General features: G+C 42.3%; 1 protein-coding gene across 2 annotated transcripts; it reads left to right on the top strand.

Annotated features, from left to right (window-relative positions):
• The first annotated feature begins 3,609 nt into the window (after window positions 1-3,609).
• C3H6orf62 (chromosome 3 C6orf62 homolog) lies at window positions 3,610-10,891 on the top strand. 2 transcript variants are annotated; one of them, XM_048939126.1, is made up of 6 exons: window positions 3,610-5,598; window positions 6,984-7,160; window positions 7,935-8,057; window positions 8,826-8,960; window positions 9,492-9,618; window positions 9,696-10,891. In XM_048939126.1, the coding sequence occupies exons 1-5, from the start codon at window positions 5,470-5,472 to the stop codon at window positions 9,615-9,617; spliced, it is 690 nt and encodes a 229-aa protein (XP_048795083.1). In that variant the 5' UTR covers window positions 3,610-5,469; the 3' UTR covers window position 9,618; window positions 9,696-10,891. The 2 variants fall into 2 exon arrangements, with proteins under 2 accessions (XP_048795083.1, XP_048795082.1); XM_048939125.1 differs by having other exon boundaries at window positions 9,492-10,891.
• Window positions 10,892-22,780: the final 11,889 nt, after the last annotated feature.

The raw sequence follows: 22,780 nt of genomic DNA, 5'->3' as shown, positions 1-22,780 counted from the left end.
GGACTCTTTCTTTTAATGTGCATTTCAGACATTCTCAAAAGAAATGCTAAAGTTTTAGAGATTAGACATGTACTTCCTACAATAATACCGAAGCTGCTAACCTCAGAAATGACCACCATTCTCACAGAGGTAATTCATTGTCTGTATGCCAATACCTGGGGATGCTATCTTCTCAGCTAATGCGCTGGCAAGCTATAGTTATTTCTGACATCACGACTGCACATACTCAGCACTCCTAAGCAAGTAAAAAAATCACAAACTGGACAAGCACAAAATGAAAAACACACATAACCACCTGCATTATATATACACACATGTAATTATTAAGATGGAACAAACCTAGCAACGCAGTAGGTATAATTCTGCCAAAGTTAAGGATCAATATCTCCCTTACCCAAGGATGTACGATCCATTTTATGACCAGAGGCAGGACACAGGGAAGAGATGAATGAAGCCTCAATGCTGTAGCAATAGCTATGAGGTGGATATACAGTTGTCCACAGCATGCTTAGGGAATGCTTTCCACATGAAACACTGCCATTTCCCTATGAAAAAGCATTCCTGTTATGTCTTAGAAACTAATGTTTGCTATAAAGGCAGAAAAGAGAGAGTTAGAGTGCACTCTGAAGTAAATGAAAGAGTTTTAATTGCCACTAATTTGTCTTGTTTGAATTATAAAGGAATACTAATTTATTTCTGTCTGATGCATAAACATTTGGCACTGAATTAATCATAGTTCTGTTTTTGAAGCAAGCAGCCTCGGGGCTGATACTATTTCTAACATATGCAGCCAGTACAATGCAAATAGTAGGTATAAACATAAAGAGATCAGACTCCATCTCATCTCTTCCTATCTATGTCCAACCTTTTTAAAAAACCAGAACTAATTATTAAGTCGGAAATCAAAAGCATAGGCATTAGAGTACAATCTTGCCCACATGTTTATGGGGCATTTAATTCTGCAAGTGGGAGCTAGAATCTGAAATCATGCTGATTTTGGAAACAAGCAAACAAGCAAACTAAAAACAATAAACAAAGTTGTACAACTATAAAGAATCATAACAATACACAATTAGCTGGTCAAGAAAATTACAGATCAATAACATTTAACTGTTTGTTTCACTAGGTCTTAACTCCCTCGTCCATTCAGTAGAAATGTTACTGAAACAACAGCGTGCATTATTTTAACTAAGGTGTTGATGTATGATTTTTCTACTTTTTTTTTCCTACTGTATGAATGGTGTTTTTCTCTACTTTACGATATGTTTTTTTCCCTGCTACATTTTTTCTACTTTATGAGCTTCACCGTTGCACACGCAATGGAGAAAAAGAAGCACAGTGATATAAAAGTAGGACAAGACAGCTATTACTCATGGCTTTATTAGGACAGATATTTCTGTGTGTATATTCACCCATAAAATAAACACACTTGAGCTGGTTGGTCTACTAGTTTGTGTAAAGATTGTCAGGATATCTTTACTAGACTGTGATTAAGGAGAAAAATATCCTTTGCTAAGCATGGCAATGGAGAGGGCAGCTGGAATCACTGGGCTGGAAGAAAGCTCCTTGCTTTCTCCTCTGCAGGCGGGCAAGGTGCCAGTTCCTCAGAGAGCAATCCCTCAGAGCCGTGCTGCTGCACCAGGCCTGTTGTGTGTCAGAACGAGGGTTACAGGCCAAGCGTGATTCAGAGCTCAGAATAGCAGTGGACGCAGCACAGGGCAAAACGCAGCATGGGGTGGTGCAGCAAAGCAAACTGCTTCAGTTGAGCAAGGCGGAATCTAAACACAGCTCTCACTAAGGCTGGGCTGAAAAAGGTAGGCATTTTGAAACAGTCCCAGCAATCTAGAGCTCATGTATAGTGCTGCTGGTTAGAGACCATGCTTCTACCTCCACTCACAGGGTTATTTTCTACAGGCATTGCCATGAAGAGTGAACAGCAGGCTGCAAGTGGATGAAAAATAGCCTGCTTCTGCTCTGTTCAGAACAACAGGGGAGTGTCCTGGGTCACGCCTGCAACAGGGAAGGCAAGATGGAGGTCTGACTCAGAGGAGTTGGCTTGTGGTGGGTAAGGACGAGAGCTAAGGGCTGAGGCATGACAGCTCCCTGCCAGAGATGGACAGGAGGAAGGAGTCAGAGGGAAAGTGTGCGAAGGATTGCTGAGCCAAAGGGAAATAACCAACAGGAAACAGAACAAAAGAGACCAGCACAGCCAAGTCACAGCAGGGGAAATAAAAGACTGACATTTACTGGAGTTTATCAGAGAGAGCCCACCGCCATGCTCTGTGAGCTCTGAAACAATCAGCCCAGCCAGCCAATGCCTGCACTCGCCTTCTGCTTGTAATCTTTCCTAACACCATTTCTGTTCTGATGAGTCATGAACACTGCCAGAGGGAATGTGGAAGGGGTGCCTTCACCCCATACTTTTTGGCTGCAGCAGTGGTACAGGTGTGAAATAGTGGGTCACTGCCAGCCCTGGTTCAGCGCAAGGCAAGCCTGAGGCCTGTCAGTAGCAGTCTACTTCTGGGCAGTGCTGGGGGGGGAGGCTTGGCTTTTCTACCCCATATCCCTGAGTGGAAAAGAGGGATGGACAGTCAGGAGCCAGGACACAGTATAGAATGTGACCCTTATGCCCACACCTATGGGCGTTACCAATGAAAGGAGCAACTGGGAACATGAACTGTGTGCCTTTGCTTCTTCTGTGGCAGAGAAGCCAAGAGATGGGCAGCATACACCTTTCCTTCTAGCGTGGAGATAGAAATGCCTATTTTTATTCAAGGATTAGGCTCGGGTCTCCGTAATGGCAACAAAAAAGCGAGCAGCCTTCCTCAGGGTGCACCTCAGCCACACACATTCGCTGCTGCAGAGCCACGTTGGAGGTGGGCACCATCTGGCGTCTCGCGGTCAACTTATTTTCACACGTGCAGTGTACTTTGTGCACACATTCTGAGCTGAACCCAACACTCGGTGAGTGAGATGAAACAAAAGCGGCCACCCCGATACGGAGACCACCACACGCCTCGTTGAGCCCACCTCTCTCCGGCAGCTCCCACCGAGAGGGAGCGCTGTAAGGGGGGGTCGGTTCTCCCCCCGGCCCGAGTGCAGCGTTCCGCAACTCCATCCGGGTCCTCGTCCCTCAGGGGCACGTGGGGCGCGAGGGCAGCGACACGGGGCGCCGGGGGGACAAAGGAGCAGGCAAGAGCCGCCTTCTCGGCGTGCTGACGGCTCGGAGAAGCCCTGCCGTATTTGTTGTCTCCTCTTTATTTCTTCCAGAAACGAGTGCCCGCGGCTAACGAGGCTGCCGCGGAGCCTTCCTACCTGCACCCGGATCCCTTTCCCCCGCGGGCCCGAGCGCTTGGTACGCGCCTGCCGAGCACGCCTGCGCAGTGCGGGCAGGGCGGCACCTGTGTGACTCAGGCGCTGCCATTTTGAGCGTTCGCTCCTGCCGCGCGGCTGCTCTGCTTCTTCGCTCCCGTGCCGACAGCCAGGCGCAGACTGCGGCGCTCCCGCTCGCTCCTGCCGTCGCCTCCGAGGACGTCCCAGGGTCGCCTGGGCGAAGAGAGCCCTCGTCCTCCTTCGGGCTGTCGCCGTCCTCCGCCGCCGTTCCCGGCGCCTCTATGCCCGCCGCCCTCCTTGGGAGCCGCTAGCGCAGCGACCCGCCGCCGTCTCCTCCTCCTTCCGTTGCTGCCGCCGCCGTCGTCTCTTCCTCCTTCTCCTCTTCCTCTCTCCGCCACCATTTCCCCACTCCCCGGCACCGGGGCGCTGAGCTAGACTATGGGGACCAGGCTGGGGCTGAGCAGCGGCAGAGCGGGCGGCCCGGTCACCGTGTCCACTGCGGCGGGGATGGGGGGGCTCGGCGGCTTGGTGGCTTTATCTTGACATGGCTCCTCTCCGTGCTGCTAGCAGCGCCGCCTCCTCTGCCCCTCCTGCGCCCGCCGGTTGCGGGTAGCGAGCGAGCCACGGCCCTGGTCTCTTGTCCGAGTCTCTCAGCCTCTTGCTTCAGTTAGGGGGAAATTGGGGGAGGAGTTCCTTTTTTTTCTGTTTTTTTTTTTTTTCTTTGTAAGGAGAGGAGGGGGGAATTTTTTTCCCCTGTCTTTAACCTGGTCCGACGAATTTGCTAACCTCCAACCTTTAAATCCCTGCTAATCTAATCAAACACCTCAGGGGGCAAAATGTCCGGAGAGAGAAGGAAAATAACCTGATAATTGGGGATTTGCTTTTTGGGGGGGAAGGGTGTTTGGGAGGTTTAAAATCACAACCTAGGCTTGTGATTAAAAAAAAAAAAAAAACCTCGCCAAAAAAAAAAAAATTGCCACTGAAATCTGCTTGGCAAGGAAAGCGGAAGCAAAACTCTCCATGTTTTCCAAGTCGTGACCATGAAGTGAGAGGAGGAAGCGTCGCGCTACTGTGGGTGTGCCAGGTCCCGGGCACGGGCCGCCCGCTACAGCCTCTGCCGCCTTGCATAGGGAGGCTCAAGGAGAAGCAGGGAGCATTGGTCATGCACAGCCTCGGCTAGCCGAGTGCTCTGCTGGCGCAGCAGCAGCAGAGAGAGAAGGATCCCCCGGGATCTGCAGCCCAGGGAGCCTGTGGGGCATCGGGGGATGTAGGGCTCTCCTGCTGGGAAGGAGTCAGGGTTTGGGGTGTCCGTTTGGGTGTTAGTCTCTAGGTGAGATAATACTGTCTCAACCCCTGCCCGCTTCTCATCGGTGGCTGTCATGCTCTGTCTTCCCTTTGGCAGCAGAAGCCTCAGGGCAGTGACGTGCCCGATGATGAGCAGGATGAAGTTAGAAATGACTCTGCTGTTTTTTCTCTTTGCTTCCCTTCAAACCAGCACTGTGTTGTCTGTAGTTGATTTTGTTCTTGTTGGCAGAGAAATGTCATACCTCCCAGGATGCGCACTCCTCCTTTGCACCCTTTTCTCTGCCGTCCACCAAGTGTAATCGTTGCGAAGGGTAAAAAGCAGCACAGCAATAGTGGGAATCTGAGAATAATAATCAGTAGAGTCATGAATCTGGCTGGGGTGAAACACAGTTTGTAATACCAGCTTCATTTTTTTGTAAGCAGAGCAAAAATAACCCCCCCATGGATTGGGTTTGTGCCAGTTGCTTTTTATTGTACACATAAATTGTGATAAGATTTGTTTTTTCATTCTCGCCCACTTATTCCTGCAGCCAAACTGTTAAATTTTTTTTTGTTGTTGTTAAAAATTCTTAGTTTTTTTCTTGGTTTATGGTCAAACCTCTTGTCCAGCCATGGCTGGGCAACTGCTTATTTTGTTTCTTGACCCTTCCAATATGACATTCCCATAAAATACTGCCTGAGGTGCGGTTTTGGGTTGCACTTGTGTTTTTATCTATTCAGTCATATTAGCAGGAATAAAATGACTTGTTTCTGTTGTACTTGAGTCTTATGAAAAAGTGCCCATAGTTTAGCGACAGTTTCCAAAGGCTTTAGTACCACCTATATAACAAAATGGGGGACCCAAACTCCCGGAAGAAACAAGCTCTGAACAGACTTCGTGCTCAGCTTAGAAAGAAAAAAGAATCTTTAGCTGACCAGTTTGACTTCAAGATGTACATTGCCTTTGTGTTCAAGGACAAGGTAACTTGGTTCTTGTTTATCTGCTTCTGTGTTGCAGTGCAAGATAACTATGCTGAGCCAAGTCTTTTATCAGTAGTTTGTTCCTGTGAATGTTTTATGTCTTTTTATTGCTCATTGATATTTGCCTTGCTCTTATTTATTGTCAGTTTGGCTTTCCTTCTTGTTTGTAGTTCTGTAATCCTGGGGGTGCTAATGCATTATTAAATAAGTTGGTAGCTTCTGCATTGGGGAAGAACAGGTTATGCTGTACTTTGTTCAGCTTTATTATGGTCTGAGTTGTATAATTGTTTGCTGTGAAATGGTTCACTTAAGAAACGAGACCTGACTGGTGCAATTGACAAAGCTACTGCACTTATCTGGTTAAAGCAGAAGGGAGAACTTGGCAGCTGAAGGGAGCGGCTGTTAAAGGCAGTGTTGCAATGGCCTGAGGATGTTGGCGTATGTGAAGCTGCCTCCCCTTTTCTGAAAGTAGGGGGAAAAAGAGGAAGTCTGTTCACTCAGCTGTCTTGTAGAAGGCTGTTGGAGGCTGTAAATGTGAGCCAAAATGGGAAACCCATTGGTGTTCTAATGTCAACTTAGAGCCAGAATTGTAAGATTTTTCTGTCCACAGAAGGAGAGGAAAAGTAGATGCTCAGAGTAACATACTGAACAAATTGACTGACTGAAGATGGAAGCTAATTGCACCTAAATAGACAAAATAAGGAAACATGTACATGAGCACTAAAAGCGTTTAACTAAATGTATAGTTCTTTACATTTGGTAGGAGTTACTTCTCTCTAATGAAGACTGTTCTCTGGACTTCATTTAAAAAATTCCATACAGTTGTTGTGTCCAGTTTGTTCAGCAATTCTTGTTCAAACCCAGCTTTCTGTAGTATGACATAGTTCTGGGTATTGTCTCTTGCAATGAGACTGCTGAGTGAACTTGCTTGTATTTAAAGGACAGTTCATTCTTTTTTCCTTCTGTGTTACTTCTCCCAATAGTAGAAGATACCACTATTTCTAAAGAAATACAAGTTTAGTCAATGATAACTGGATTTTCTTAGTTGGTGGGGTTCTAACAAGCCAATCTCCCACTTAACAAACGTCGAGGTGGAAAGACTTCACCAGGCTTATTTGACTGGCAAATAAAAGCTTGTGGAGGACTCTTGGTCAGCCTGACGTCACGCATTCTGCATGATGGAAGTTCAGTTCTAACAGCATCTAGGTAGACTCTTGATATTTGATCCAAAAGATGTCTACGTTTTCAGATTCTGCTCTGATTTGTGTCTAGGTCCTAGCTGAGGCCTTGTACATGAATACTAGTAGAAAATTATGAAGTCTGAAATAAATTAATTACAAGTACCTAGAGTGTAACCTTAATGCAATGTGTATTTTCTTTTGCAGAAGAAAAAGTCAGCGCTTTTTGAAGTGTCTGAAGTGATACCAGTCATGACCAATAATTATGAAGAAAATATTCTGAGAGGTGTGCGGGATTCCAGCTATTCTTTGGAAAGTTCCTTAGAGCTTCTGCAGAAGGATGTAGTACAGCTTCATGCACCCCGCTACCAGTCTATGCGCAGGGTAGGGTTATACTTTATGCTTGCTGAGTTTCACTTTGAGTTTTGAATTCTTGTACTACTACTTGTGAATCTTGATGCTAATCCTGCTTCCCTATTTTCTCATCTGCTGCTGCCTGAGAGTTCTGAAGGGTTGCTTTTGTAGGGTCTAGTTTGAAGGGTAACTTAAAATTTTAGAATTGCTCAGGTTGGAAAAGACCTCCAAGATCATCAAGTCCAACTGCAACCCAACCGTACTACCCTAACTCTAATCCTCTGCTACATCATGTCCCTGAGCACCACATCCAAACAGTTTTTAAGCAATCCAGGGATGGTGACTCAACCACCTCCCTGGGGAGCCTATTGCAGTGCTTAACCATCATAGAACTTAGCACATGCTTTCTGAAATTCTTAAATCTGCAGTGCTTGTGCTTTATTTTAATGTGTCTCACTGAAATATGCCTTGGTAGTTTTTTGCTGGCATTTGTTAATAGGTATGTACTGACACAACTATATACATAGAACTAAATGGTTTTGTTAGATGAATACTGGAAAGCAAATAACCTTTCCTAGGAATGATAGTTTTCCTGAAGCTGGAACTTACATTAACTGGATACTTAAAACTCACTGGAGGGTGGGAGGATTATAGTTGTTTTGAGTCACACTAATGAGGGAAAAAAACCCACACAAACAAGATAATAAGAATCGCCTTTTAATTATAAGCCTGTATAGACAAGCTGCTTATCAGTATCTCCTACTAATGGAGAGACTCTTAAGTACAGAACTCTATCATTTGCAGGATGTGATCGGCTGTACCCAGGAGATGGACTTCATTCTTTGGCCTCGTAATGACATTGAGAAGATAGTCTGTCTCCTGTTTTCTCGGTGGAAGGGAGCTGATGAACCCTTTAGGCCTGTTCAGGTATTGTTTTTACCTTAAGTTATGTATCTGGGGTAGGGAAGAAGGGACTAGGCAGGAGGAAGATGGGAAGGCTTAATACTATCTTTGCTTAACCGTGATAAGGTCTGTGACTTTTGTGCATGTTACAAAGCGTTCCAGTTGGATTTATTTATAAAACAGTCTTCTGAGATCTGCTTCATGAAGTGTGATCTTAGCGCGAAGAACCTTTCCAACTGTCGTATATAGACCGATTCATAGTCTTAGTGTTTCTAGTAACTAATTCAACATGGCTCTTCTCACTACAGTGTAATCTTTATCTACATATGTCATTAAGGTTCTGTGAGTACCCCTGAGTTGCTGTATTTTGTAAATGGCAGCAGATCTGAAATAGGTGGGATTATTGCATTGTAGTTTTGCCTTGAAACAAACACATTTCCAACACTTCAAAGTAACTTCAGTGGCAGTAGTAAGTTATTGACAGAAATGTGCTGTACAGCTGATGCACAGATGTTCTGCTAGAATAAGCTGTTTTTTTTTTTTCTTATGTAGGCAGTTAGAGTTGCACCTTGGTTTGAATTATAAATGCCATTGGAATGAGTCCAGGCAATTTAACTTCTGTGCCAAGACTAAAGTGTGTACTGGTTGCTGAGGTTCCTGATTTTTTTTTTTTTCTCAGATGAGAAAAGGAAAGAAACAGCAGTGGATTGTAAAGCCCCAGACTGAGTGAAATTAATTGATAATACTTGCATTTTTAGCTGGGTAAATATTTCCCTTCCTCACACAATGCAGGCCAAGTTTGAGTTTCATCATGGTGACTACGAAAAACAGTTTCTGCATGTTCTGAGCCGAAAGGACAAGACTGGAATTGTTGTCAACAACCCTACCCAGTCAGTGTTTCTCTTCATTGACAGACAGCACTTGCAGGTAAACTTACTCTGTCCCTTATTTTCCGTGCTACCCAAAGTGTGTTTTAGGAGTGTCTTATTCGTCAAATGCTTTTTCTTCTCAGGAATGTTAGTGACTTGTATTGCAAAATATCCATGTGGAAAAACTGATTGTGCGTTCGTGCTTGCGTTTCAGCTCTTAGAGGAAGCATGCTATAAATAGCATTTGCGCATGCATGAGCTATTTACGGGGCAGAGATCTGGCTGCGCAGTTCTGTAATTTTTAATACAAAAACATAAAGTTCTGAAATAGACTGAAGTGTTTTGGAGATATTAAAGTATTGGCTGAGTTTGTGCGATGTTACCAAAAGGGTTGGAAGGGAAAATGAACAAAATAACGAGAAGATTTTTAGGTATTCAGAGTTCTTTGTTTAGATTGCGTGAAAGACAGTGGCTTTTAAATGCTGTGTTCTGCCACAAACGTGCTATTAAATGCACTGAGTGTCTGCCTGTTAGTCCTGAGTTGACTTGCATGTTTAATTGCTTTTCTTTGTGTTTTCTTTGCCTGTAGACTCCAAAAAACAAAGCTACGATCTTCAAGTTATGCAGCATCTGCCTGTACCTGCCACAGGAGCAGCTCACTCACTGGACGGTTGGTACCATAGAGGATCACCTCCGTCCTTACATGCCAGAGTAAGGTACTGGCCAGCAAAATGGGGAAGATCACAGAATGCAGCAGTGAATTTTCACTTTCCTCACCACTTTATTCTTTCAGGATTTAGAAGAAAACGGACTCATGTTCAGAACACTATGCATTGTGAAACTTGATCATCCTGGATTTTTTTTTTGTCATTTGTATCTCAGAACTTTAAAATTTTTTTAGTTGTTTTCTGCATGGACCTTGTGAAAGAGAGGATGCTTTGCATACTTCTGCACTGCATCAGCATCTTACTAAAATGTGAAACGAAGGGACTGTACACTGAAATGTATCTGAAAGCACAAGGTGATCATTTGTGGTGGTGTTCCCATTTGTGCTGGTCATGTCCCCTAACATCTGTGTTAACCATCAGTGTTTGGAGGGTGAGAAGTGAATGTAAAGGGTTTAAAAGCCTTACAGCTTAGCTGTTAATGATTGTATCAAAGAGCACTATCAGATTCATGTTAATGAACAGAAAAGTGGCTATTACAATAGGAGGTAAACGTGGGAAAGATTTTTCTCTTCTTTTAAAGCAAGGAAAAAAAGCATCTCATTTAATGTGTAGGCATCTCTTGCCTTTTTTTTTTCTTTTGCTGGGCCATGTATGAGTTTACTGGCACTTTCATTTTGGATCTCTTTCCCCAAGTTGCTGTATAACTGTATGAAAGTATTCTTTTGAGTTGGATGCATTTATACAGATGAGGCAGACCTGGAGTCTGAAGTCGCTAAAGCAGCTAAAAATAAAATAAAATAATAGCTGCAGAAACAATGTTGGTAGAGGATTATTTTTTCTTGAGAGTTGAGACTTGTAGACTTGCTGGTGAACTGTGCAGGAAATACTGGTTTCTAAAACATTTCTTATGGAAAACCTGTTGAGGTTTTTTCTTTTGGAATAGACGTTATAAAACAATGTAAGATAGTGTTTGGAGTGTCAAAAGTTGGTTCTGACAGAACATTAAGATTGTGCAATGATAAAAGAAAGACTACTGTATAGTTTCGATGACAAAGAAGGTTTTGATTAAGGGTTGAGTACTTTACTGGAGTAAAACTGTATAAGCCTGCTCCCTTTGGATAAAGCTAGTGCTTACCTGTTTAAAACTTGTATTTAGCTTTTGTTTGAAATTGGAAAAAAAAATTGGAACTTAAATAAATTAGGTGAAAGACAACTGTGTTAATTCATGGAAATCCTGTGAGCTTTACCAGTGTCTTACCTTTTGACAGTGTCACATTTGCAAGCACTAAAAAAAAAAAAAAAAAAATATAAACTGTAAAACGATGATATGATTAACACAACATAGCAGTAAAGGTTTTCTTTTCAGTAAACAGGGAAAATGTTTACTATGGAAAAGCAGCTGTTGGAAATCACAGAATCACTGGCATGCTAGTGTATGCTACATGGGTATTTTTAGTTCTTTGGTCGTAATATCCTACAGGTTAAACTGGAACAGTCCAGAAAAACACTGCCTGAAAGCTGCATGCCTCACAAAGAAATCATATTGAAATTTCTGCTGTATAAAATGCCAACCAACGTATCTGCAGGTAGTGCTTAGTTTCCCGACTAATTATACCATCTTCATGCCTGTAAGAGTGTAGTTACCTTGATTAGTGAAGCAAACATCTTCAAGTTCCTGATGCAAGAAGTCACTAAAACAACTTCAAAAAACAACAGCAACAAAAACCTTCAATGCTGGCCTAGTTGGATTTGTACAGTGTCAACCCTGGCATGATCCTTAATTTATAATCTTCTGTCATACATAGAGAAATGAATTCAGTTTAGTTGCTTTGAGAGTCTTGTATGGGTTGCAGAAGATGCACTGGTTGGTTGTTCTTTGTAATGATGATCCCAGAGTTAAATGCAATTATGCTTTTGTGGGAGAAGAATGTAGATGTGTAATACTGATTCTGGTAAGTGATGTGTTCCACACAGCTAACAAATATATTTTTTGCTGTGCTGTCAGATGGAGTTGATGCACTTCTGCCTTCTGTAAGTAGTCAAGATAAAGGGAAACAACGGACTCGAGGATGAAAATCTCATTGTATAGGAGTTCATATCATTGGGCATCTTTAGAAGGCAACTTCCTGTGCCTGTAGAATGACTTCAGAGGAAAAAGATCGAGCTTGATGTTACTGTACTCTTAATGGATCTTCTAATGTCAGCGTTATTCTGTTAGCTTCTGTAGCAAAAGAAAAGCACCTTTGGAATCAATGAAATCGATACCTTGCTTATGGTTTCAGGCCCTCTGTCATAATGACTTGATAGGGTTCTTCAAAATGTAGGTTTAATCTCACAGTATTCATGCCTACAAAGTGTAGTTTGTGTGAGCCTAATTACTTTTTTCTGTGGGGATGTGTGTGAATACATGAAGGCCTCTCCATGTCTCTCCTGTACTGAGGACTCACATCTGGATACAGTACTCCAGGTGAGGTCTTCCCAGTACAGAGTAGAGGGGCAGGATCACCTTCCTCTCCTTTCTGACCATGTTGCTTTTGATGCATCATGATCCCAAGATACGGTTGCCTTTCCAGGCTATAAGGGGTCATGTTCAGTTTGTGCTCTTGCAGCTTAGAAACCAAACTGTGAACTGCATATTGTAAGCACTCCCCTTTTGTAGACTCTACAGGTTTCCTTGCCTATTCCTGTTTTGCTGCCAGGAGAACAGTGTTTTCTTGTGCTTGTCATTTGCTGAGTCAGTAAGTTACATGTAGTTAATGAAATCTGTTTCGTATTAAGTCTGACTCTGAGGGTTGCATGAAAAGTGGTCTTTTTAGTTGTTTTGGGGTTTTTTGCTTCTCAAAAGATTCTGTGAGATTACTTGAATGCCCTGCTAGGAGATTCATTTAAGATTGTTTTAAAGTTCCTGCCTGTGATTGTTTTAAAGCTCCTGTGTCAGTAGTATGAAAGTTACTGAAGTCAGGAATTTGTAGACTGCCTGTTTCATGTGTGTAAGCACAGACATGGCGTAAGTTTACTTATTCTCTAGCATTAGACTAGAAAAGCTGCTTCTATTTTCAGCTTTGCAGTTAGGAAAAGCAGAAAGTACAGAAACTGCATAAGCTTACAGATTATGGGAAAGCTTTCTGGTATTAAGTAATAAGAGACAGCTATAATCAAATTTTACAAAGATGAGAAAGTTTGTCTGCTAAAGTTTTGAGGCAAATAGAATACTATGAAAGCTACAGTTCCATCTACACCTCGGGGGGGTCTACTTTGTGGTTTTTTGTTTTGTTTTGTTCTTTTTCCTTGCAGCATATATGAAACAGAATGTCCCTCACAGATAATGCATGGGGATAGCGAAATCAGCTTGCTTCAGTTAACCTGCAGAGCAAGTGATAGGCAAGTGTAATTTTTGCATGACTGACTGAAATGCTTTTTAGGGCTGAAGATATCTATGACCTAGTTTTTCTGCTTGAAGAATATTTACATATGGGAAGGGCTTGTAATTTGAGCACAATTGCTGTATGCTAAAGCCATGCTGAGCCTACGGCATCTGCTCTACAAGCTGCTTTTCTGGGCTCCTGAAAAACTATGTGAGCAACTACTGTTTGTTTTAAGGAGAAGAGTGTTAAAAATACAGCCTCCTTCTGCAGTGATACAGCCCAGGTAGTGTTTCAGCAAGCAGCAGTGGGGAGTTTTCAGGATAGCCAGTGCTTTCCTTTTGGTAAGGGATTCCAGGTAACTTGCTGTCATTAAATGAGAACTGCATGTAGTGCAGTGTCCCACAGCTATGGCTACTTGGGCCCATGGGATTTAGTAATGGCAGTCATTCAGTGAATGCACTACAAGATCATGAAGGCAGTAACTATCAGCATGTTGTCCCTGAACTCTTAAGGAATGAAACAGGAATCAGAGCTCCTCTTTCTCCATACGCATGGAGAGTGAGGTAACAGAGAGGTTTGGGGGTTTCTGTTTCTACTGATCAGATGATTTCTGCAGACAGAACAGAGTTGTGAAATGGCTAATGCTAAAATGCAAGCAGAAGTTCTTACATGTCTCCTGGCAGTGGCTGAGAGCCAGTCAATGCAGCAGAACAGAATTTAGCTGCTGTTCAGAACAGTTACTTAACAGCCTAATTCTAATTCCGTCCCCTTCCCCTGTTTCCTTTAAGTGGCTTGCCAGTTTGAGAGTTGTAAACCAACTAACTCAAATTGGCAGAGAAGCCTGGGTGAAGGTGTTCAGCCACTTGTGGCAGGTGGCTTCAACTGAAAAACCAGCAATGAGTCCTGATGGGTACTGCTGAAACAGGTTTAACTTCCTTATTCTCCTTTCTATTCAGTTTACCACTGACAAGTTGCCTCTAACCGAGAGTTGGAATCCTTATTGACAAAACCCTCCTCACAGCACCTTGGCTGCAATTGGTTTTTGTTCTGCTTAGCATCTGGGCTCTTGGTTTTAAATACTGGGAGGAATGATTCTATGTTGATTCCTTATTTTTCCAAGGGATCTGTTATGCAGAGTTCCACCGTGACACAAATACTCAGGTGTCAGTCTGAATGTATTGCTGCAACAGCCAGTAATAATGTGAAACCAGCATGAAACAGTCAGCTGGCCAATATACTGCATACAGTAGGAAGCTGCAATTGCTCTCAAAGATAAAGATGAACTGTTCCATGTGTCATTCCACTATTTAAAATTTGATCCTGTGAAAGGACAGATCTTTAGACATGTAGGAAATTGTGTAGGTGTTTGATGTGTTGGAGAACAAAAACCACCAATGAACTCCACAGTACGGGATGGACAGTGTCATCTGTAAGGTACGATGGTTACCAGTGTCAGTTACTGGATATGTGATTTCTTATACAAATACGATGAGACCGTCTTGTGATGCTTGTCACTTTATTTGCTTGTAAGGGAATGATGCCTAAATCTGCAGTGATAGAACCAGGTCAACCCCACAGGAGATCAGCTTGTTCTGATGCCAGCTGGAATCACGTGCTATTCATCATTATTATGCTAATTATTTCTCATTCTTTGCTTTCAGACTTCACTAGAATAAGATGCAGATTTTCTAACAGGCAGGTTTAGAGCAGAAGCAGCAAAAGAACACTTTAGAATTGAAGTTTGACACCTTATCCCAAAGTAAGCAATCTTAATGGTAACAATTCCTTCAAAGGCCTTAAACTGTTATTTTGTGAAATAAATTATCAGCGCTGTTGCTGACAGAGGGCTAACAGACAAGGATGTCTTAAATTAATGATTTTAATGAACTGCTTCTAAAACAACTGGTCAGTGTGTTAGTGATGTCCCTCTTATTAATTAGGCAGCACTGAAATACTGTGTACCTTATGACAGACTGTTCTGTTACAAGGGAGAAAAGAATTCACTTGTAATTTCAAGATTTCCCTCTCAGCCTGCAACTGTCCTTGCTAGGCTTGAATAGGAACACAAGGATACTGTTTACTTGTTGAAGTTTGCTATTCCTAATTTGCCTAGACACTTCTCAATTGTGATTATGTAGATATGATGAATACTACATAATAGAATGAGACCATTTAACTGAGGCAACCAGTTTTGATGAAGGAAAGGTGTTAAATTGCACTGGGATAATTACACAACTGCAGAGTTGCTCAGGCATGCAGCTAACTGAAGTGTGTCTGAATCTTTTAGCACTCAAATGCCTCTGTCATTCTTAACCCTCTCTCTTGCTTCTGATAATAATCAAAACAGATGGTAATTGGTCTGCATGAACAGGTGATACCATGTATTCACTGAGAATGCACAAAAAAGTTTGAAATGCATGGAATGTATATTCAGTCACAAAGCTGAAATCACCGAAGACTGAGCTTGTACTTTATCACTGTATGCTAATTTCACATCTTCCACTGGAGCAAAACTAAGGGCATGGTTTATAAAAACTTGCACTGTGCATTGGCCATTGCTATTTTTTCTTGCAGTGTGGAAGATGACAGGTGAGCCTCTGCAAGGCTGTTTAAGGAAAGCTGTTAAATCTGTCAACAGCAGTGCTAGAGGAGATGAGTCTTAGCTGATGCAACAGTGTTCTGTCACATTCAACATGTGTCACAGCCTTCAATTTTGAGCCTGACACAAGACTTTTAGAAATCCCTTTCACACACTTCTGAGTCTCATCTGTTGATTTTTTGAAACAAATATAGACATAATTTTAGTTAAGAGTTGGAAAGCTCTCATACTGAAGCTGAACATTCACAAAGAGAATCAATGAGAAAATAAATTTCTTGGGTGAACTGGTGTATGCCTGTTCCACTGCACCCACTCTCAGCCACTCTGTCCTAACAAGCTTTTATTTCAAACAAAGAGATAAAAGCCTTTAAAAAGGTAGTTTCAGAAAGCTTTATTGAAAAGATTTGAACATGTTACAGTAGCAGTGAATTATGCTTTGTATTATCTTGCTTCACACTTTCCATAACATGAAACTAGTTGCTTACAAGAACCCTTCACCATCCTCCTACAGAACAGTTAGTAAGCATACATTGTAGTGTGTGAATGCAATAGTCATAAGCCTGGAGGGTAGACTGCTTACTCACGTGGCTACATCACAGCAAAAACAAATACCAGATCCTTTAACAGTGTCTTGCTAGTAAACCATACTGCTGTTCCAAAGCCTTTTTCTTTGTTACATTGACCCTCAAAGTCCAAACAGATGCTTTCTTATGCTATTGTGTTGTTTTTCATCCCAAATAGGTATTAATTTTAGGCTTTTAACCATTTTGATGGTAATAAATTGGTTCATTTATCGCAGAACAGAGAGCAATTCATGTTATACAATCAAAAGTGTGGAGATTGTCATTGCATGAGAAGATTGTTCTAGATGGGATTCTTAACCCAATGTTGTTGTTTTTGAAGTCTGTTGCATTACTATCCCATATACTTTGTATGTCTGCCTTGCGCAATTAACTTTCCTGTTGCCTTACTTGTTAGATCCACGCTGGCAAATGCAAGATTTCTTCCTTGCTTCAAAATCTGAGCCGTAATCAGTACTTCTTCTCCAATTTTAGCAGCTGAGGTATATCTTAAAGAACAAAACAAACAAGTAAGGGTCTGTGCAAAGCACAAATCCAAGGCTATTTCTTCATTTTAGATTATCATAAATGGAATTAAGCAAAACCAAGAAATAGTCACATATACTTATAACTGCCTGCTTGAAAATCCCTGCTGCTTCAAGTCCTTGAACTCCTCCAGAGTACTGCAGTGGTAGTTTGGTATAACATTTTCTGAAGAAATGGAGGATAGAAAGAAACCCCTCACATGGTTCTCACAAAAAGTCCTTTTTGGACCAGGAAGAATTAGGTACTGAAAATCTGATACAAGCTCACCTCCAAGTCCTATTCTAGCCACCACAGGCTCCTTGTGGCCTTTCTAAACCAGTCTGGCTGGTTTCTGCAGAATATCTCTGCAAGTAACATATCCAGGATTTCAGCCATCTCTGTGTAGAACGTAATCACAGGTTAACTGCTTCTCATAGCCTGGACAGAGAAAAGCCACGGAAATCTGGGAGGCTTTCAAGACTTCCCTGGTTTAACTCTATTTCCATTCATTACATGACTTTTTGTTTTATTTACATAAGTGTGTGGGTGTGTTCTGAAAACACACTGTCCAGGAATTAAGAAGTTTTACCACAAAAAGCTGGGAAAGAATCAGGAGGAATGTGATCCAGCCCTGACCTGAGGTAAGGGAATACGACTCATATGTTTGCATAGGAGACTGTGTAAGTGCTGGATACAGAACTTCATCAACCAGACCGTTTTTATGCACAACACCATGTTGATCATGTCTCATACTGCTGTTGCACAAGCAACATTAGTTTTCAGGGGGGCAGGGTCTCAGCCTCCCAGAGGCTGCTGATCCTCTTGTGAGTTAAATAAATAAGTCTTCTGTTTCTCCCTGTTCATTCCATTACTGAAATAGCTTTTTCATGATAGCTTTTAAAAAAGATCCTTCCTCTAAAGGAAAACAAAATGGACTATAGCTATATTTGATATCCAATATCAATTGTCATTGCAATCAGTACTCCACTGCAATACTTAAAGGTTTTTTTGACCCTCATATTTCCTAAACTCTATGCTACTTGATTATTTTGGATCCTCTCCAGAGAATATTGAGATTTTAGCTTTTTAAAATTGAGCAGGCATTTACACCATGAGGATGGTATAAATAATTAAAATGTTGGTCTCTCACTACACTGCTGCAAGGCAATTAATCTTATGTGCATTTCAAGTTTTTATTTCCAGAAATTTCCTGGTCATCACAGTGTCAGTGGAAAGCTCCAGTCCCACATTACCAGTGGGAAATCAGAAGGCACTGGGAGAAAGGAAAGCATCTGGTAAAGATACAGATCACTCCCTACATATTTCCCTACTTTTTTTTTTTGGTGAGTTATTTCTCCAAGATTTTTAGTGCTCAGTACCAGTTATTTCAAGTAGGACTACTTTAATAGTCATAATCTGTACAGTGGAAGCAATGAAGCAAAGCTGACAAGCTGTAACAGCACGATCAAAGGTTTCAGACTTTTTTTTTTTTTTTGAAGGTACTATTTAAAAATTGCATTACAGGAAGAACTATTCTCAATCAAACACTCTAGAGTAAAGGAATCTTCTGTCAGTGAGAAATTCTGACTCAATTTTTAGTTTATCCTCTGAGTGTAACGCAGAGCTAAAATGTTTCCTTATTTAATCTTGGACTAACGCTGAAAAAGGGTTTATTGAAAGCTCTTTGGCCTAGATTTTGCTATTTGAGGACACTAACAAATCTGCCCAAGCAAAGAAATAAGCCAATTGTGTAACACTAAAATTTACCATGTAGCACCCCTTTAACATTCTATGAATGAATGGGTATCAATGCACATAATAAATAAAAACTGACTCAAATTTTGCAGCCAACTGGCAATATCCTCACATATGCTTCCCTCCACCCACAGCTTAGTTTATTAAAAACAAGACTTCAGACACCTTTTTAAAGCAGACAGACAACACATAAGGGAAGTATAACAGAGTCAATACCTTGTCAGGGCAGAAAAGTTAGTAAGTTCTGCTAGGCACAGTGGAAGATACCTACGTGATGTTTATGTCCACACTGACCCCAGGCACTCCTCTTTCTGTGTGCATCAGTGCAACTGTTGATATCACATCCACAAGCGTGGCTGTCAAACCTCCATGTAACGTGCCATGTTTGTTGGTATGTTCCTCCTCCACTTTCAATTCACACACAACTTTTCCTGGACTTGCAGAAAGAAGTTGCACCTGTATAACCACAAATGGAATAAAGAGCTTACTGACAGAGTACCAACTCCAGGTGCTGCCCTGAATCAAGCTGAAAGGAGTATTTTGGACTCATGAAACAGATGGAAAGACATAAAACATAGTAATTTAACTGTCACATTAGATGTTGCCATAAACTTTGAGCTAATCCCATTGGCCTACATGAACTGAAATTTGCATTCCTGGGCACAATTATCCAACACTGAATCATAATGTACTACAGCACCATAATTTATGTACCACTTCTATAGGTGTTACATAGAAAGGTGTTACACAGAAAATCACAGAGCATTTGTGGAACTACACTTCCCCATGTAATCAACAAAAGCAGCTGGATTTTTGAGACCAAGGTGTTATTGCATTTCAATTGCTTAAATTATTTTACTCTAGTCTCTGCATTTAGTAGCACTACATTCAAGTTCTGAAGACAGATGCAGACCAGGGGTAAGTACTATATATATACATATACATATATACATATATATATATTTACAGTAATTCCTACTATTTTTTTCTGATTTGTTATCTCAAAGAGTTGTGTTTTTTTTTTTTGTGGGTTTTTTTTTTTTTAATTTCAGTGTTTCCATACAATTGCAACTGGACTGACTTATTCTCTTTATTCCTAAGATTGAAATGTCTCCAGTTTCACCACTGCTTAGTTATAATGAGCACAATAAGAGCACAATTCCAGTTAAACTCCCTGATATGATAGCAAGATAAGTGGTAACTGAGCACTCAGTCCAACTTCAAATGGAGAGAAAAAAAAAAAAAAAAAAAAAAAAAGGGGGAAACCACTGAGGCAATGTCCCAGTGTAAAAATAGCACCCTGACCAATGAAGATCCCAAGTATATGGGGAACAACCATGCTGCAATACACTGCTTCAGACAATTTGCAATTAGGATCTTTTCCCAATGCCTGACACTGGCAGCAGATGATAGCTTCCACTGCCTTTAGACAGCGTTCCAATCTATCAGCAAGGATGGCATCTAGTCTCTCATCTGACACTTGCTGCCTTCTCCCCTGACAGCAGTAGTCAGGTACTTGAATGCTTCTAGGACGTACACAGCTCGAGCTGCTGATCTGTACATCTCCAAAGCCTCTGTGCCTGTCCTCCCATGTATCTCAGTGAGCTGCTTCAGCTCCCAGTCACATCTGCGATGCACCACTTTTGAGAATGGGCTTCAAACTCACAGTTGTTAAGCCCTATGTGGATACTACATTGGAATTAAATCAGAAAATTCCTCTGATGCTAGAGCTGAAAAGTCTCAGCCTAAAATCTGTCCTCTCCAGAACAGGAAAGGAATCTCAAGTAAGAAAAGCTTCAAGTAGCTCCCAGAATCACAGGATCTTAGGGGCTGGAAGGGACCTCTGGAGATCATCTAGACCAACTCCCTGCTAAAGCAATTTCTCTACTGTAGGTGCACAGGAAACTGTCCAGGAGGAATTTGAACGTTTCAGGGGACGAAACTCCACAACCTGTTCCATTGTTCTGTCACTCTCAAAGTAAAGAAGTTTTTCCTCACATTCATATGGAACTTTCCATGTTCCAGCATGTGCCTGTTGCTCCTTATCTTGTTGCTGGGACCACTGAAAAGAGCCTGGCCTCACCCTCTAGATATTTATAAAGTATTGATAAGATTCCCTCTCAGCCTCCAGGCTGAACAGGCCCAGCTCTCTCAGCCTCTCCTTGTATTGGAGAATGCTCCAGGCTCTTAATCATCTTTGCAGCCCTCCACTGGACTCTCCAGAAGTTCCCTGTATTTTTTGAACTAGAGAGCCCAGAACTAGATGCAGTATTCCAGATGTGGCCTCACCAAGGCACAGTAGAGGGAGAATCACCTCCCTCAACTTGCTGGCCATGCTCTTTTGCTCACACCGCAGGATACCATTGGCCTTCTTGGTCATGTGGGCACACTGCTTGTTCACGGCCAACCTGCTGTCCACCAGGACACCCTTGATCCCTCTCTGCAGAGCTCCTCTCCAGAAGGTCAGCCCTTAACCTTACTGTTATTCCTCCCCAGGCGTAGGACTCTGAACTTGCTCTTGTTGAACCTCATCAGGTTCCTCTGTACCCAGCTCTCCAGCCAGTCCAGGTCTCACTATCCTTTCATCCAGGTCACTAATTAAGCTGTTGTATAAGACCAGACCAAGTACCGACCCCTAAGGAAAACCAGTAGCTGCAGGCCTCCAACCAGACTCTGTACTGATCACTACTCTCTGAGTGAGCTGTGTCAGTCATAGAATCATAGAATGGCGTGGGTTGGAAGGGATCTCAAGGATCATCAAGTTCCAATCCCCTGCCACAGGCAGAGTCGCCAGCCACTACATCAAGTACTAGATCATTTTGCTCAGGGCCCCATACAGCCTGGCCCTAACACCACCAGAGATGAGGCATCCACAACCTCTCTGGGCAACCTGTTCCAGCACCTGACCACTCTGACTAAAAAACTTCCCCCTGACATCTAATCTACATCTCCCTTATTTTAAAAGCATGCCCCCTTGCTCTTTTACTATCTACCCTCGTAAAAAGTCGATTTCCCTCATGTTTATGAACTCCTTTTAAATATTGGAAGGCCACAGTGAGTCAGCCAGCTCTCCCACGTGGCTGTCCACTTGTCTATCCCACACTTCTAAGTTTACCTATAAGGATGTTAAAGTGTCAAACGCATTGCTGAAATCAAGGTACACAACATCTGTTGCTCTCCCCACATCTACTCAGCTGGTTACGACAACAGCAGATGCTTGAAATTCAAACAAAACTATGATTTTATAGCTTTCTGCTTCTAGAAGGGGGTTTCAGAACAAATCACAGCATTTCCCCCCAAAAAGGTAAGAAGCTTGCCTCTCTAGGCTGAATTACAGCAAGTTACCTTTTCTAGCTGAGTGCTGCACCCATTATCCAACTAATGGAATTTTAAGGTGCAAGAAGAGTAGAATTAGCAGGGTGAAGATGTCAGTAGGAACTGATTGAAGTCATTATAACTAATGGACTCTTTACAACTCTATGAGCTTCCTACAGCATTATACTTTCTATACATAAGACCAAAATGTCTAGGGGAAACACAACGATAGTTGCTTTCATAGAATCGTTTGAGTTGGGAAGGACTGTTAACGGCCATCTAGTTCAACTCCCCTGCAACGAACAGGGACACCTACAGCTAGATGAAGTTACTCAGAGCCTCATCCAGCCTGACCTCGAGTGTCTCCAGGGACAGGGCATCTACAGCCTTTCTGGGCAACTTGCTGCAGTGCCTCATCACTCTTACTGTAAAAAACTTTTTCCTTGCATCCAGTCTAGACCTTCCCCTTTAAAAACAGTTACTTTCTTTAAGCATCAAGTGATGGAGCTGACAAGGAAAATACTGCTTCTGCTCTCAGTTTTGCTCCTCCAACTCAAAAAACAAAGGTTCTGGTAGGGCTGTTTGCTCAGAGGCATTCACTTCATCTCTGCACAGCAGGGTTCCACGCACACACAGACAACGTAACACCAGAACCAGAACCCTGGCTCTGCAAAACGTAATGAAGACCCTGAAACTGCTTTGTGGGAGAACACATCAGCTGCACTACCATATGTAATAGACATAGTAACACCATTTTAACCATGTTTTAATTGTACTGTAGCATCACCTTACTGTAATATCCCTTCTATAACTCCGTGACTGCAGAGCAGCGCCAGACCACCACAGTTCTTAACACTGAGTCTTGCCGGCAGCTCACAGACCCGTGACACGTTTGCTTTTTCAGCATAACTTCAAGGTATCTGTTACGATGGGCACTCGTTTTTATTTTTAAGCAGAGAGCAGTAACAATATTTCAACGCTTCATAACCCTAAGAGCGACCTTGGCCATCGGCATTACGAAGGAAGCGTTACGCACACCACTCCTATTTCCCACCGCCCTGGGGGAGCAGGGACTCGTCAGCCCGCCCTAC

Source organism: Lagopus muta, chromosome 3 (genome assembly GCF_023343835.1).
Source record: "Lagopus muta isolate bLagMut1 chromosome 3, bLagMut1 primary, whole genome shotgun sequence".
Classification (NCBI taxonomy): Eukaryota; Metazoa; Chordata; class Aves; order Galliformes; family Phasianidae; genus Lagopus; species Lagopus muta.
This window is presented reverse-complemented; position numbering and strand designations above follow the sequence as displayed.